This window comes from Pollicipes pollicipes, unplaced genomic scaffold (assembly GCF_011947565.3).
Source record: "Pollicipes pollicipes isolate AB1234 unplaced genomic scaffold, Ppol_2.1 Scaffold_7231;HRSCAF=8579_pilon_pilon_pilon, whole genome shotgun sequence".
In the NCBI taxonomy this organism is placed as follows: Eukaryota; Metazoa; Arthropoda; class Thecostraca; order Pollicipedomorpha; family Pollicipedidae; genus Pollicipes; species Pollicipes pollicipes.
The window spans coordinates 9,537,733-9,551,453 of NW_023597034.1; the positions used below are offsets into that span (position 1 = coordinate 9,537,733).

General features: G+C 59.7%; 1 protein-coding gene and 1 non-coding gene across 2 annotated transcripts; one reads left to right on the forward strand and one right to left on the reverse strand.

The window, feature by feature from the left end:
• The first annotated feature begins 1,701 nt into the window (after nt 1-1,701).
• On the forward strand, nt 1,702-10,277 carry LOC119109361 (intraflagellar transport protein 43 homolog). Its single transcript, XM_037232974.1, has 5 exons — nt 1,702-1,745; nt 2,149-2,286; nt 2,824-2,959; nt 9,678-9,782; nt 10,188-10,277. Exons 1-5 carry the CDS (start codon nt 1,702-1,704, stop codon nt 10,275-10,277), a joined length of 513 nt encoding a protein of 170 aa, XP_037088869.1.
• On the reverse strand, nt 4,137-4,332 carry LOC119110757 (U2 spliceosomal RNA). Its single transcript, XR_005095557.1, has one exon. It is a non-coding gene; the product is annotated as a U2 spliceosomal RNA (small nuclear RNA).
• Nucleotides 10,278-13,721: the final 3,444 nt, after the last annotated feature.

Sequence of the window (13,721 nt, forward strand, 5' to 3'; positions counted from 1 at the left end):
AAACGTGCATACAAAAGTCTAGAATATTCTAACTTAGGTATCTTGCTTTTTAGACATACCGTTTTAAGGAAGTCGGTCAAAACGACCTTTCCATTTTTTCTCGTTGAATATGGTATCTAGTCCTGGACTGACTTCACCATTGTAATTGTCTAAAGATAAATATATAACAAAAGGGATGTATATGGTGAAATCCTCCCGCAAATTACATTTTTTACCACTTGGGTCTCACGATGACCCATAATTGTCGCTGGCAAATTATTCGTTCCTAAGTTTTTGTCCCGGGCAAAGGACAAACCTCTTTTATAATGCCCACCTTGCTCTCAGTCGTAGGGAGGCTGCTTTGTTAAGAAATGGCGACTGTGCCCCCAAGAACTGACCAATCAGCTCCTTGTAACCTTAAACTGTTCCGTATGCCACATGCCAACTGTTCCGTATGGCCACATGCAACACTCCTGGCACTAGTTTTCCCTAAAATCCCAAAACTTGGCACGTTGTAACGCTTCGTAGTTTCTAAATGACATGGAAACATGTTGGTGCTGAAAGCGATAGGCAGCGAGTGGTGTTTTGCTAAGTTGACGCTTTTCAAGCTCGCGTTTTCACCGGAACGCTATGGAAAACAACCTCGATGTGATACAATGTATTTCCCGTAATATACGTCATATTCTATTCCTGTAAAAAAAAACCTGTCATGGATAAAGAACCGGCGCAACGTCTGAGCGATGCAACTTTTTGAAGTGCCCAGCCAGTCAGAAATCGGTCAAAAATACGTGGAACGTAAAATGTGTTTATCAGCATTAGGTCACTCAGCGTTCACCGTGGATCAGTCCGGTACCCTGCGGGGTAAAAATTTCATTCAACGCAACATTTTTTGGTGAGAGTAGATAAAGATCACAGTAGAATGTCAAGGATGATCGCACACACGCGCATCAAACCCCTGAGAGTACGATCCTCCGAATTTACTGCGAGACGGTCTTGAGCGTGGTCACTGGCGCCTCGCACCTGTGAGTTCAAGCAACATCCAACAAGTTGAAGGCTGCTGTCAGGACTTCTGTGGTACCGGCACCTGGGCGCTCACAGCATTAATTTAGCTGGGGAGAGGATTACCTGGAGTACCGTCCGACGAGGCCGCGGCTTAGAGTGCTCGACCCTCCAGTCTACAAACCTGAGGCTCGCTCGGAGGTGTGAGCGGGGCTACCCCCACCGGCTGGCACGCGCATCCGTGTCAGCCACTGGCAGGAAGCCTCGGCCGCGTGAAATCGGTCAGCGAAAGTGGGTCAGACTTCAGAACTGGGTATGCGTGAAGACACGGCCACTTTCCGGAGGCCGCCTCACCGCAACAGCGTTTCACCACGATCAGCACTTTGTTTGCGCTCCAGAGCTGGCATTAACAATTTCGATAACAATTTTGTACGATACAGTAGTGCATGGTGTCGCGAAACGTCGTACCCTTGAAACATGTTTGTGGCAAAACTATTTTTCGGGGACAAAATTACTACGGGATCGTTACATGCCTCGTTGCATGCCATGTATCCTTACATGCCTGGAGAGTTATGGAACGTCCCAAAAACTCATTGGGAAAGTTACTTAAAATAAAAGTGTGCTTTTTGGCAAAAGGCTCCATTCAAAAGGTTTTTGGGATGTGCGAAAGTAGTTTTGACCGTTGTGTTTAGGATTAATGGAACTAGTACAAATGCCAACGCCATGACCCGGGGTAAAAACAAGCGACCTAGGGTGAACTCTACAAGGCGAGGATAAATTTGCATGCAAAGGGATAAGATCGGCCCATTTGGTTTATTGCATTTAGCTCCATTCATTCATTCATTCATTCATTCGTTCATTCATTTGGTTCTTGCGTTTTTTGCAGTTGCGTTTCCGAACTCACACATTGCGAACATATTGCTTTGATGCGGTTCTGTTGCTGTAGGATGTAAAATGTCGAGTTAAGTGGCCCAACACATGTCATCAAAGCCATTGGCGTCCGACGCCTTTCGTGCTGTCATTCTCATTCCCGACAGCACGTCCGCAAAGCAGTCACTGTACGCGGTTAATGACGTCACCTCTCCACGTCCGTGCGCAAACTTGAACCCCGTTTGTCACACGGGTGATGCGCGACTGTATCACCTGCTGACTGCGCCACCCGCCACACAGCGCCACGGCGGCGGTGCCGAAGTCGCCGCCGCGGGTGAGCTCGTGGGAGGACGACGACAACGCGGTGATACCCATGATCCCCGACCTGGAGGTGGTGCAAGAGGAGGATCTGGCTCTGCAGGTGGCCGCCGCCCCCATGTGAGCACCCCGCCCCTGTACTCCGTGCACGCCTGCATGACTAAGGTAACCCACTGCGTGTGGTGGAAGGGCAGAGCAGGAAGCGATCCGTGCCATGCCAGCCGCTCCACAGAGGTCGTCGCCCTCGAATGATGCAACGCATATACGGGTGTATGCTTATAGGCCGGGGCCGGGGGAGGGGGGGGGGGGGGGGGGCTATGTGTGTGCAGTTCCCACGGGCGGCTGTATTACGATTTGGCTTCATTCAATGACGATCACAGACCTTAAGTTTGATGATGTGGTTTTTGTTGGCCTACCGAAAGTTGGGCTGAGTATGAGCCAGGCCAGCACGTCCTCGTCTCCATGTTTGTCGATACTCGTGGAGTTTTGTGTTGTATCGGTCTCCATTTCGTGCCGTTCATCTCCAGCGTCGTGCGGCTGACGGTGTAATCGGTGCTCCTTGTTAGTGTAATCAGTGCTCTTTGTTAGTGTCGCCAGCGCCGCGGCCTCTTGTCACCGGTGCCCGATCACAGCGCGCTCTGGCGGCGGTGCCGACAGGTCACGGGTCAACCGGGTGGTCACCATGCAGGAGCTGAACGATGACCTGTTCAAGCACCCGACGTTCATGGCTTTGGAGGACATTGACCTGCAGCTGCTGACCAACAGGCTGTCCGAGCTGGCCGACGTACAGGAGGTGTGTGCCAGACACTTCGGGCGCGGGAGGCGCTGTGTCGGAGACAGGAGACTGGTTCGCGATAGGTGGGCCTGGGGAGTCGACACTCGTCAAGCCAGCAACGCATTTGTATTCGATGGTGTGTGGATATTTCGGACTACGTGGATTTCACCAAACTTGGTGTGCGGATGGAATTTCACACGCTAATTTAAAGAGACGGCACGAAAGAGCGAGGCATCTGTAACATCAGGTTAATCGGGTTGTAGTTCCCGGGTCCTTCATACAGAGCACAGGTCAGTAGGAGTAGTCGGGGGCTGTGGGACATCGTTAGCTAGAGACACCAAATTCATGGGATGTCTGTGCTTGAACTCAGTTTAACTGTTCTAAGCGTAACTTTACTGGTTCTCATTCAAGGCTAGTGATCTTGTTTGATCTTAAGAAGGTCATTTTGATCAGTCATACAAGACTCCTTTGGTGGTTGCATTTGGATAAGCCCCAGCAATGACGCTAAGTGGTATGCTCCTAAACCAACATGTTAAACTGGGCCCTTTCAGGTCAGTGACTGAATCTGGCCACTAGGAACTGCGGTGAGGATGTGTAATGCGGTCCGTGTTTTTAATGAATTCAAAATGAGCACCGGAAACTGCCCCACTCAGCAAGCTCTTGAGTAAAAAAACGGGGTGGCTTTGACCTAGGTCTTACCTTCATACCTGACCCAGATCAATGCAATTTGTTAATTCAATCGTTGTGTTGCGTAAGAAACTATCTCAGAGATGGACGGCCTCGTCTAGCACTCCGTTGTTGCATCTGATTCAGCGATTCCCTCACAAATTGCCGTCACTGAATCCATGGCCTGACTTTGACCTGCGATCAAAAGGAGCATCTGAATTTTTTTTACATAAAAAGATCTGCTATTCAATTGTCTACAGCTATGCAAGACCTGACGAGGCAACGCCGCGCTGTTTGGGAATTATTCTGGAAAAGGTTACGAGGGGGGGGGCAAATTTACCTTCACACACACACACACACACACACACACACACACACACACGCACGCACGCACGCACGCACGCACGCACGCACGCACGCACGCACGCACGCACGCACGCACGCACGCACGCACGCACGCACGCACGCACGCAGATATATATACACATATATATATATATATATATATATAATTCCTTTTCAACCGTATTTTAGGTGGGCCGATCCTGACTGTAGTGCAATGCCAGGCCAACCCGCGGTAGGGCAGGAGCAAGCTCCAGAAACCCCGCCAAATTTCAAAAATCAGTTTAATATTCTGGTCCCCATGTAGGGGACGCATCAGATATTAAGCTGATAAGAACAGAGTTTTTTATTCATCATAGTACATGTTTAATAACAAGGAATATTGGAGAAAGAAAAACGCATGCGCTCCAGACCCTGAAGCGCATTTACACGCGACACGATGTTTAACAGACTCACAATATATGCTCAACCCCACGGCATGGCACAGCGTGCCGCCAGTGGGGTGGGACGCTGGCTCACCTCCCTCCCCATGGTGGGCAGGGGTGGGGGCAGGCCGTCGGCGGGGGCCGCATCCGGCCCCGTTCAACTGCATTGATGCAGCCACACAAGAACACACCGCGCGGTGATACCGCCCAGGCACACGGCGAACGCTCCGCGCCGACAAGGATTACAGGATCGCAGCAGCAAAGGGACGGTATGCCGTCGGCGACCCCACCGCGGCCAGGCGAGCCGGCCGCGGACAGGTCGCCAAACCTGCGCCGCCCCGAAACGCAGCGCCAGCCGGGGGCCGCTGATCATGGTACAGCAGCGGCCCAAGCAAAACTGCCGCCAGACGGGACGGCCGTGGTCACACACGGCACAGGGACATGGGCAGGGGAGGGGAAACCCACAGCCGGCCGGCCAGCCAAGGGGAGGGGCGGGGGGCTACAAAACACTGGGGGACGGGGAGGGGCGGCAGGCCGGCCGGCGGCCCATTGGTAGCTGCGGCGGCCCGGCGGCTCAGCAGCCGGCAGGCGGGGGGGCAACCCGTGACGCCCCGAGACGGAGAGCGACGCCGCTGAGGAGGACGCCGCGATGGTGGAGGCGGTGAAGGCGGGCACCCTGACGTCACAGCGGCCACGTGCGGTGGCCACTGATCACTGGTATTGGCGGACCCCGGTGACGTGCTCCACGTACATGTCCCGGGACCACCGCAGGGTGTCGCTCACCATGAGCTTACGCATCAGTCGGGCGTACACCCGGCTGACACGCAGGTGGCGCAGCGTCTCCTCGTTGCCGCGGTACCAGGTGCCGAGCGAGCCAATCACCAGGGCATGCACGGAGGCATCCCTGCCCTGGCGTCGGAGCTCGGCCACCAGGCCCGCGTACTCGGCCACCTTCTTGTCGCCGGCGGCTCGCAGGGCAGCCAGCCGGTTCTCAAACGAGACTGTGACGTCCACAAGAGATACGTGGGCGCCACGGGTGACCACCAGGCCAGGCCGAAGGGCCGACTCGGTTCCGGGCACACGGCGGTTCACCCGCACGTCGGTGCCGGCAAACCGAGGCACGGCCCTCTCCTGGCGCGCCAGGATGGCGTTGTGACGCCGCTGCAGCGCCGCGCCGTGGGGCCGGCAGTGGTTCAGCACGTGCGGCAGAGTCTCCTTGGCATAGCCACAGCGTCGACAGCGCCGATCACCGGCGCCGCGACGGTACCCGTTGAGGGGCACGAGACCGAGCCAAGCACGGTGCACAAACCGCCACTCGGCAAACCGGGTGAAGCTCCCGTTATAAACATAATGGGAGCTCACCGGCTGAGACGCCACACGCTCCATCACCCGTCCCTGATGGGGCTTGGCGACCAGGTCGCTCAAAGCCCGCATCCGCAGAGCGTTGCGGAGCGCCTTGCTCTCGCCGCGCGCCTCCACCGGGGTGGGGCCGACGCGCAGCTCCGGGACGGGATGGGCGGCGTGCCACGCCACGGGCACAGGCGAGGCGAGGGCCCGGGTGGCGACACGCGCGCGGCTGAACCGCGATGAGACATCACCGCCGTCGCGCATGCGCTCGCCATTCAAGTAGGCGGCCATGTCGGCCGGCGTCGGCGGCCGGCCGACCCTGCGGCTGACGACGCGGGTGAGCTCGGCGGCGGCCAGCTCGGCGACCAGCGGGTCACGCGAGCGCAGCAGCTGCACGCTGGCGGCCGGGAGAAGTACATCGGCCTCGCTGCCCAACTCCGTCGGGCCGACGTCGCCCGTGGACGACGGCGCGTACAGTTAGCCGTTGGTGGCACTCAACGGCATGCCCAGCACATCCTTGACGCGCCACCGTAGCGCCTTGTCAAAGGCACGCAGGGGCGTCTTGGGCAGCACGCCCAGGCGCAGGCAGTGCGTCAGCCGCGGCGCGATGAACGTGCGCACGGCGTCAAGCTTCTGCCAGGGCGCCAGGGCGCTGTCCAGAAGGCGGAACGCATCGCGTCGGGTGGCAGCGAGCACGTCCAGGGGCGGCTCCGAGAGCCGGGTGTGGCCCACCGGACGGCCCAGGTACCGGTACGAGCACGCGCGTTCCACCACCGGCAAAGGCGCGCCGTTGAGTGGCACGGCGGGCGGAGCGGCTCCCACCGACAGCAGGCCTGACTTGCGCAGGTTGAGCTCCAGAGAGCACCACCCGCACACGGCCTCAAGCACCCGAAGGGCCGGAGCGACGGCAGCAGCTGACGACAGAATCAACGCCAGATCGTCAGCGTAGGCCAGGCAGCGCACCTCCGACTGGCGGAGCGTGCTCAGCACCGGCTCCATAGCAATGTATCAGGACGTATCAGATATTAAGCTGATAAGAACAGAGTATTCGTTCATCGATGTGCACTTTGACCTTCCATTAAAACGCAGTAAATAGCACGGATGGCACAGTGGGCTGGTGGGGTGAAAACGTAGCCACACCGCTTCAACAGGCGATCCACAAATTGTCCGCCAATAGCGTCTTTTCTTTTGGACTGTTGAAGATCGTGAGTCAGAACTTTGACGAACACAGCCATCTCTTCTATGCACCATAGCACACAGCCCGCGGCATCATATTTGCCATAACAGCCTGGCATCGCTGCATCGTTCGAGTTCCGCCACGGGAGATATCCGGGCAGCCGTCCGCCGTCAGCGCGCCGGCGCCGGCCCCTCAGCGAAACGGGCACCCTGGCGCCCAGTGGCCGCGCCGGCCGCACACGTAGTAGCGGCCGTAGCCGCCGTAGTAGGCGCCGGTGCCATCCACGGAGGCGTCCGAGTTGCCCGAGTCGCTCGAGCGCAGGTCGTGCGCCCACGTGGTGAAGCTAAAATCACTGTCGTTCTCGCTATCCACGCCGGCCGACTGCGAACTGGCGCCGTCCTCTGTGTCCAGGTCGCTGGCAGCGCCGCGATGGCCTTCGTTACTCGAGCTCGGGCCCCGCACTGTGCCGCTGTCGGCCGAGGCGCCGCCCTCCCGCTCGTCCGAGTCCCGACCGACGCCGCTCGACTCAGAGTCACTGCGGCTGCGCGACTCCGCCGAGTCGGAGCTGAGATCGTGCGTCGTCGCGTCCGAGTTCGAGCAATCTCCACCGCCGGCGGCTGACCCGGAGTCACGCCGCGAGCGCGAGTCTGTCGAGTCCGAGTTGCGGTCGTAGTCAGAGTTGGCCTCGGTCCGGCTGGCGGCGGCGGAGCGCTCGCTGGCCGTCTCCCAGTCATGCTCCGAGTGCCGCGAGCCGTCAGGACTGGCCGGTCCGCCAGCAGGCCAGGCCACTGCCTGTGCTGCAGGTAATAGGCTGTGTCGTCGATGACGATGGGGTGGGAGGGATTGGCGCCGGCCGCCAGCGCCGTCGTCAGCGCCGCCCGCCAGCGTTTCGTTGTTGATATTAGCCGGCTGGCGACCGGCCTGCGCGGACCGGGCCCGGCCGCGCGCCGCCGCCGCTGCCCCTCTGCCAGCCCGGCCGGCGGCGGCGGCAGTGGCGCGCGTCCGGAGCGGCGTGGCGCCGCGGAAACCACCGCGATTGGCCTGCTGCTGCTGCTGCTGCTGTTGTCGCCGCCGCCACTGCTGCTGTTGCTGTCGCCGCTGCCGATGTTGCTGCTGCAGCTGCTGGCGCTGCTGCTGGTGCCGCTGGCGCCGTCTGGCGGCGTGACCTCCGCGCGCTGCTGGCGCCGGCCGTGCCGCCGCCGCCGCGCTCGCCTCGCGCTCGTGGCGCACGGTGGCGCGGTGCTCGGCCGCCTGGCCGCCTAGGCGCGCCACCATGCCGTCGATGAAGTTGTCCAGCACGAGACTGCGCGTACGTGACGTCACTGGCTCGCGGCAGATGGGGCAGCTGGGGCGATGCTTGGTCCAGTCGTTGATGCACGACGCGCAAAACGTGTGCGTGCAGCTCAGCGTGAGCGCGTTGAAGAAGAGCTCGAAGCAGACGCTGCAGGTGAGCTCGGCGTCCATGAGCTGGTCGAAGCCGTCCAGCACCGACTGGCGGGCGGCCAGCTGCTGGCCGCATGCCGCCTCCTTCTCGCGCTCCATCGCGGCTAGCTGGGTCTCGAGCAGCTCACGCTTGGCGTCGAGCGCGCCCAGCTGGGTCTCGATGGCGGCGCAGCGGGCCTGCATGTCGGCTGCCGTCTGCTGACGCTCCTTGTTAGTGGCCAAAAGCTCCTCTTTGAGCTGGTGTTCGATGGTGTCGCGCCGCCGACCGCAGCGCGAAGCGTCAAGGTCGACCGGTGTTTACCGGGGGCGCCGCCGGCTCAACGGACCGGAACGGTGGCGTGAGGCGCCGCCGGCTCGACGGACCGGGACGGTGGCGTGAGGCGCCGCCGGCTCAACGGACCGGGACGGTGGCGTGAGGCGCCGCCGGCTCAACGGACCGGGACGGTGGCGTGAGGCGCCGCCGGCTCGACGGACCGGAACGGTGGCGTGAGGCGCCGCCGCCAGAGGACGAGTGAAGACGCGGGGTCGGTGGAGGTCAACATGCGGCTGCTGCTACGCGCTGGCGCAAGCTTGGCAGGGCGTCTGCTGGGTCACGGGAAATTCACAGGAAAGGTCACAGGAGAGTACATGGAGCTAGTGAACGAGCCGAGGTGGCGCCACCGTCGCGTCCACGTGGTGGGGCTGATGCCGGGTTTCACGGCTCATGTGGCCCATGATGTACACACCCACCCAGCTGTTTTCGTCGCAGTCACATGCACGGCTTTTTGGAGTCAGAGTTACGTCCCTGGGTGGCACCTCTCACCGAAGGCTACTAGTGGAGTCGTTGAGGCCCCTGGGACGTAACGAATGGTTCAGAGATCTGGGCTGTCCTGGCCTGTGGCCAGCCAGCCCTCCAGCCATCCCGCAGTGTTGGTGCGAGCGGGTGGGCAGGCGGACACGATGGCGACGGCAACACTGACCGGGCCGGGGGAACTATGAGAAGTTCCACTTGTTAAGGGGAGCCATCTGTTGTTCTCGGGAATTGACCGGTGAAACTGTATCTACACACCAAGTCCCATAGACGTCCGACGAATGTGAGGCTGAGTGTATTGCGGGGGTGAGAGTTTCTGGGGGGGGGGGGGATGGGCATGTGAACAGACTATGTCGGAGACTGCTGTAGTTTACGGGGAACGTGTCTGGCAGTCTGGACGCATTATCGTGTCCGTTTCGGAGGCTGGACCACCGAGCAGGTCGCGGATGAAGGCTCGCGGCCGTGGGACGACGGAACGGGCAAAGTGCAGGGGAAGACGCAGCGGCATCGCCCCATCTCACGGCCGCCTCCATCTCGCGGCTGCAGGTAGACAAGCCGTGGGTCTGGGACGTGCTCTTCACGGAGGTGCTGTCGGAGGTGCAGGACGAGGCGAGCGACGAGGAGGCGGCTGTGGAGCTTCTCACGCCCAAGGCAAGCCGTCGTCCGTGCCGCCGCGCGCCGCCGCGTCGCTGCGGCGGCGCGACTGCATGGCGCGAGCTGCCAGTGCAGTAGGCGCCGTGTAGTGCGGGACCACGTGTCGCACACTAGGGAGACCGGATGCACTATCTAGTGTCGACTGTCAGGTGCCGTAGCTGGCACTGCCGTGCAGCTCGTGATGCGTGCGTTTGTAGACTGCTGCTGCTGGTCCACATGTGGTTGTCGTCGTAGCCACTCCGAACTCGTAATGTGGAGACACGCTTCTTGACTGCGCACCTCTGTCACTTACTGCATTTATTTCTGACTGTCCTGTGAGTGATCTAGTCGAGCGTTGGCGAGTTCAGGGCCCTAGCAACTGAAGCGAATGGCTGCTCTAATTGTCGATGCGCCCGTTTTCAGTCGAGTGCGTCGCTGGCGGGCCGGCGGGCGCCTTCTGGCCGCCTCAAGTCCGCCTCGGCCAAGGCGGAGATGCCCTACAAAATGATGTAGGGTGTGGCTGAGGAGCTGGAGCGCGGCGCCGCTCCCAGCACCGGCGGCCGTCGGCCACGGCTGTAGGGTGTGGCTGGGGAGCTGGAGCGCGGCGCCGCTCCCAGCACCGGCGGCCGTCGGCCACGGCTATAGGGTGTGGCTGAGGAGCTGGAGCGCGGTGCCGCTCCCAGCACCGGCGGCCGTCGGCCACGGCTGTAGGGTGTGGCTGGGGAGCTGGAGCGCGGTGCCGCTCCCAGCACCGGCGGCCGTCGGCCACGGCTGTAGGGTGTGGCTGGGGAGCTGGAGCGCGGTGCCGCTCCCAGCACCGGCGGCCGTCGACCACGGCTGTAGGGTGTGGCTGGGGAGCTGGAGCGCGGTGCCGCTCCCAGCACCGGCGGCCATCGGCCACGGCTGTAGGGTGTGGCTGGGGGGCTGGAGCGCGGCGCCGCTCCCGGTGCCGGCCGGGGAGCTGGAGCGCGGCGCCGCTCCCGTCGCCGGCGGCCATCGGCCACGGCTGTAGGGTGTGGCTGGGGAGCTGGAGCGCGGCGCCGCTCCCAGCACCGGCGGCCGTCAGCCACGGCTGTAGGGTGTGGCTGGGGAGCTGGAGCGCGGCGCCGCTCCCAGCGCCGGCGGCCGTCGGCAACGGCTATTTCCTTCCCACTCGTCGCTAGGCTTGAGTCAGCACCGTTTTCATGCGGCATTGCACCACGTGGCTTTCCCGTTCATTGTGCAGTTATGTAGGGCTTGTTTGCAAGCTGTGGGGATCCGTTTTAAATGACGGAAACGGCTAAATGCCATTTTTAGGTTCGTTTGCCGTCAGTGTTTGAGAACTTTGTAACACGATCGTGTTGCCCGGCCGCATCTTCAGCGGGGTTACCAGTAAGGTGTCAACAGACTGTTTACGTTCTCGCCGAAATAGTTCTGCGGACTTAGAGACATTACCCATTTGAAGTAGATGGCCATGCTCTTGTTAGTTCGACTCACCTTGGTGTTATCTATGTTGCATTTCGTCAATTTATCGTCGGCTTGCATGCCTTATGTGTGATGAAATATCTAGTCAGGCTTTGCAGGTCTACTTCCGTAGCTGCAGGTGACATTACATCCCCATTTTACATGGGAGTATGTAAGTTTGTTTATATATGTGAAGTTTTCTTTTATGTCTGCTACGTTATTACGGATGTGCCAGACACTAGATGCTACGTTATTATGGATGTGCCAGACACTAGCATTTGCAGCAATCGAAGTGTCTGCTGTTTCATGTGGTGCATACAAGCCGTTAGCTATCGTGTAATTGCCTTGGAATGATTTTGTATGCGCTCCTACAAGGTAATCAAATGTTTTTTTTTTGTTGTCGCAGTGAGTGTTTGGTTATAATATCGCCTGTTTGTGGTCGCTTCGGGCCACGGATTTCGTTTTGCCGGCACCAGCCTACCTCAGCCGACGTTCTCTCGGAAGCGGAATCTCCGTCAACGTTTTCTGCCGATGCCTTTTCTGTCGAAGCCACCGTGACGAACTTCTGCAGCGGCACGTGGCCAGCTGTGTCGACAGGCCGACCACTCACCGGCCAGCTCTCGCTCTCGCCAGGGGCCCGTCACGCAGGCATGGTCGTCGCCGAGCTTCCGGTCCGCCGACGCCTCCCGCTGACGGAGGCGGCGCCCGGGCCGGCGGCGGGCGGCGGCGGGCCCCACCAGCCGCTGGGGAGCGGGCCGGCGGCGGGCGGCGGCGGGCCCCGCCAGCCGCTGGGGTCCGGGCCGGCGGCGGGCGGCGGCGGGCCCCGCCAGCCGCTGGGGCCCGGGCCGGCGGTGGGCGGCGGCGGGCCCCGCCAGCCGCTGGGGACCGGGCCGGCGGTGGGCCTTGCTAGCCGCTGGGGGAAGACCACGCACCACGCACCACGCACGCGGCTGCGTGGCCCCCGGCGATGTGCCGCACAAATGCAGCGGACGCTTTACGGCGCTCGTCTTAGCGCCAGCACGAACCGACTCTAGTCAAACGGCCGTGGTGCGACAGGATGCGCCGGTGTGCAGAAGACGCTGAGGCTGCGGCTGCCAGCGTTGATCGGTGCTGTGATTTGGAAACAGCTGATCCCAAGTACGTAGCTACCGCCGAAGCAATTATATTTGTCCGCCCTGTCAAATGCTCCGTGGTTGGCATCAGGCTGGTGACGCCATTGACACTGATTCCGTCCATGCAATGGTGTGATTAATACAATGTTGCACAAGATCACTGTGTCTTGGTCTTAGCACGGGGATAAAGTGTTTGCAAAGGGCTAGCTGTGCGCGCCTCCGAGATGGGCCGAAGGAGACCATGGCAGTTGAACGATAAACAGACGAGATAGGGCTCTCCAGACGAATTGCTGCGGCGTTGCCTCCTGCAGATTAGATGAATTCCGGCCCGATTTGAGGTCACAGAGGGATACGTGAAGTGGAGACCACTCAGCTGCTGCGTGGTACGCTCTACGTGACGCACAGTCAACCTGTGCACTAGCAAATATTGCCTTATTATCCCACGCCAGCCCTCCTCCCTCTTTTTCCCGTTCCCTGTATTGTATTGCGTTGCGCATAAACGGGTTGATCCACAATATTAAGGCTTTTCTCTGACCCTCGCTAGTTTACATGGTCGCAGCACAAGTCGTGTCCACAAAAGCACTAAGACACCCTCCCAGCCATTCCACTCACACACTGCACACAACGCGCCTTCTGAGCGGATAGACAAGTTCGTCGAGTTGTGTTGGGAATCTTAGTTTTGAACTAATGCGTTGAGGCGTTGGACAAACCTTGAGCATTCTCGTACTGCTGTCCCGCGCGATACATATATCGTCTCATTCTAGGATTATTGTTCTCACGATTTGTATCTTAATTTTCACCACTCCCCTCTCTCTGTCTCTGTCTCCCTCCTCTCTAATATGCGGTAGACGTCATTACGTAGGCTCAGCCCGCGCAGAAACGTCGTGATGCTCGATAGTTACTCTAGATGCTATAAACAGTGCTGTAATAACGGGGAACATATCCCGTATTACCTTAATAGTTCGGCACTACGCCAGTTGAACAATACTCACACGTACAAGCGAAATGCGGAGTGAATGCCGAATGGCTTGACGTCCAGAACTCCATCCAGCGTCGGGCCGTTTACGTCCAGGACTCAGTCCAGCGTCGGGCCTTTTACGTCCTGAACTCCATCCAGTGTCGGGCCTTTTACGTCCAGAACTCCATCCAGCGCCGGGCCTTTTACGTCCAGAACTCCATCCAGCGTCGGGCCTTTTACGTCCAGAGCTCCATCCAGCTTCAGGCCTTTTACGACGATGTGTGTTAGACTAAAAAATTAGACTCAGACTTTAGTCCGCCTCACCCCAGATCCGACCGCCAAGGTTGACTGAAGCTGTCTGTCCAGTTTACATTGCAGACAATTGCCACGTGGATTTAGAGTGAGGTGTATGGCTGGGGCCGTTAGATAACTAGTGAAGGCCCT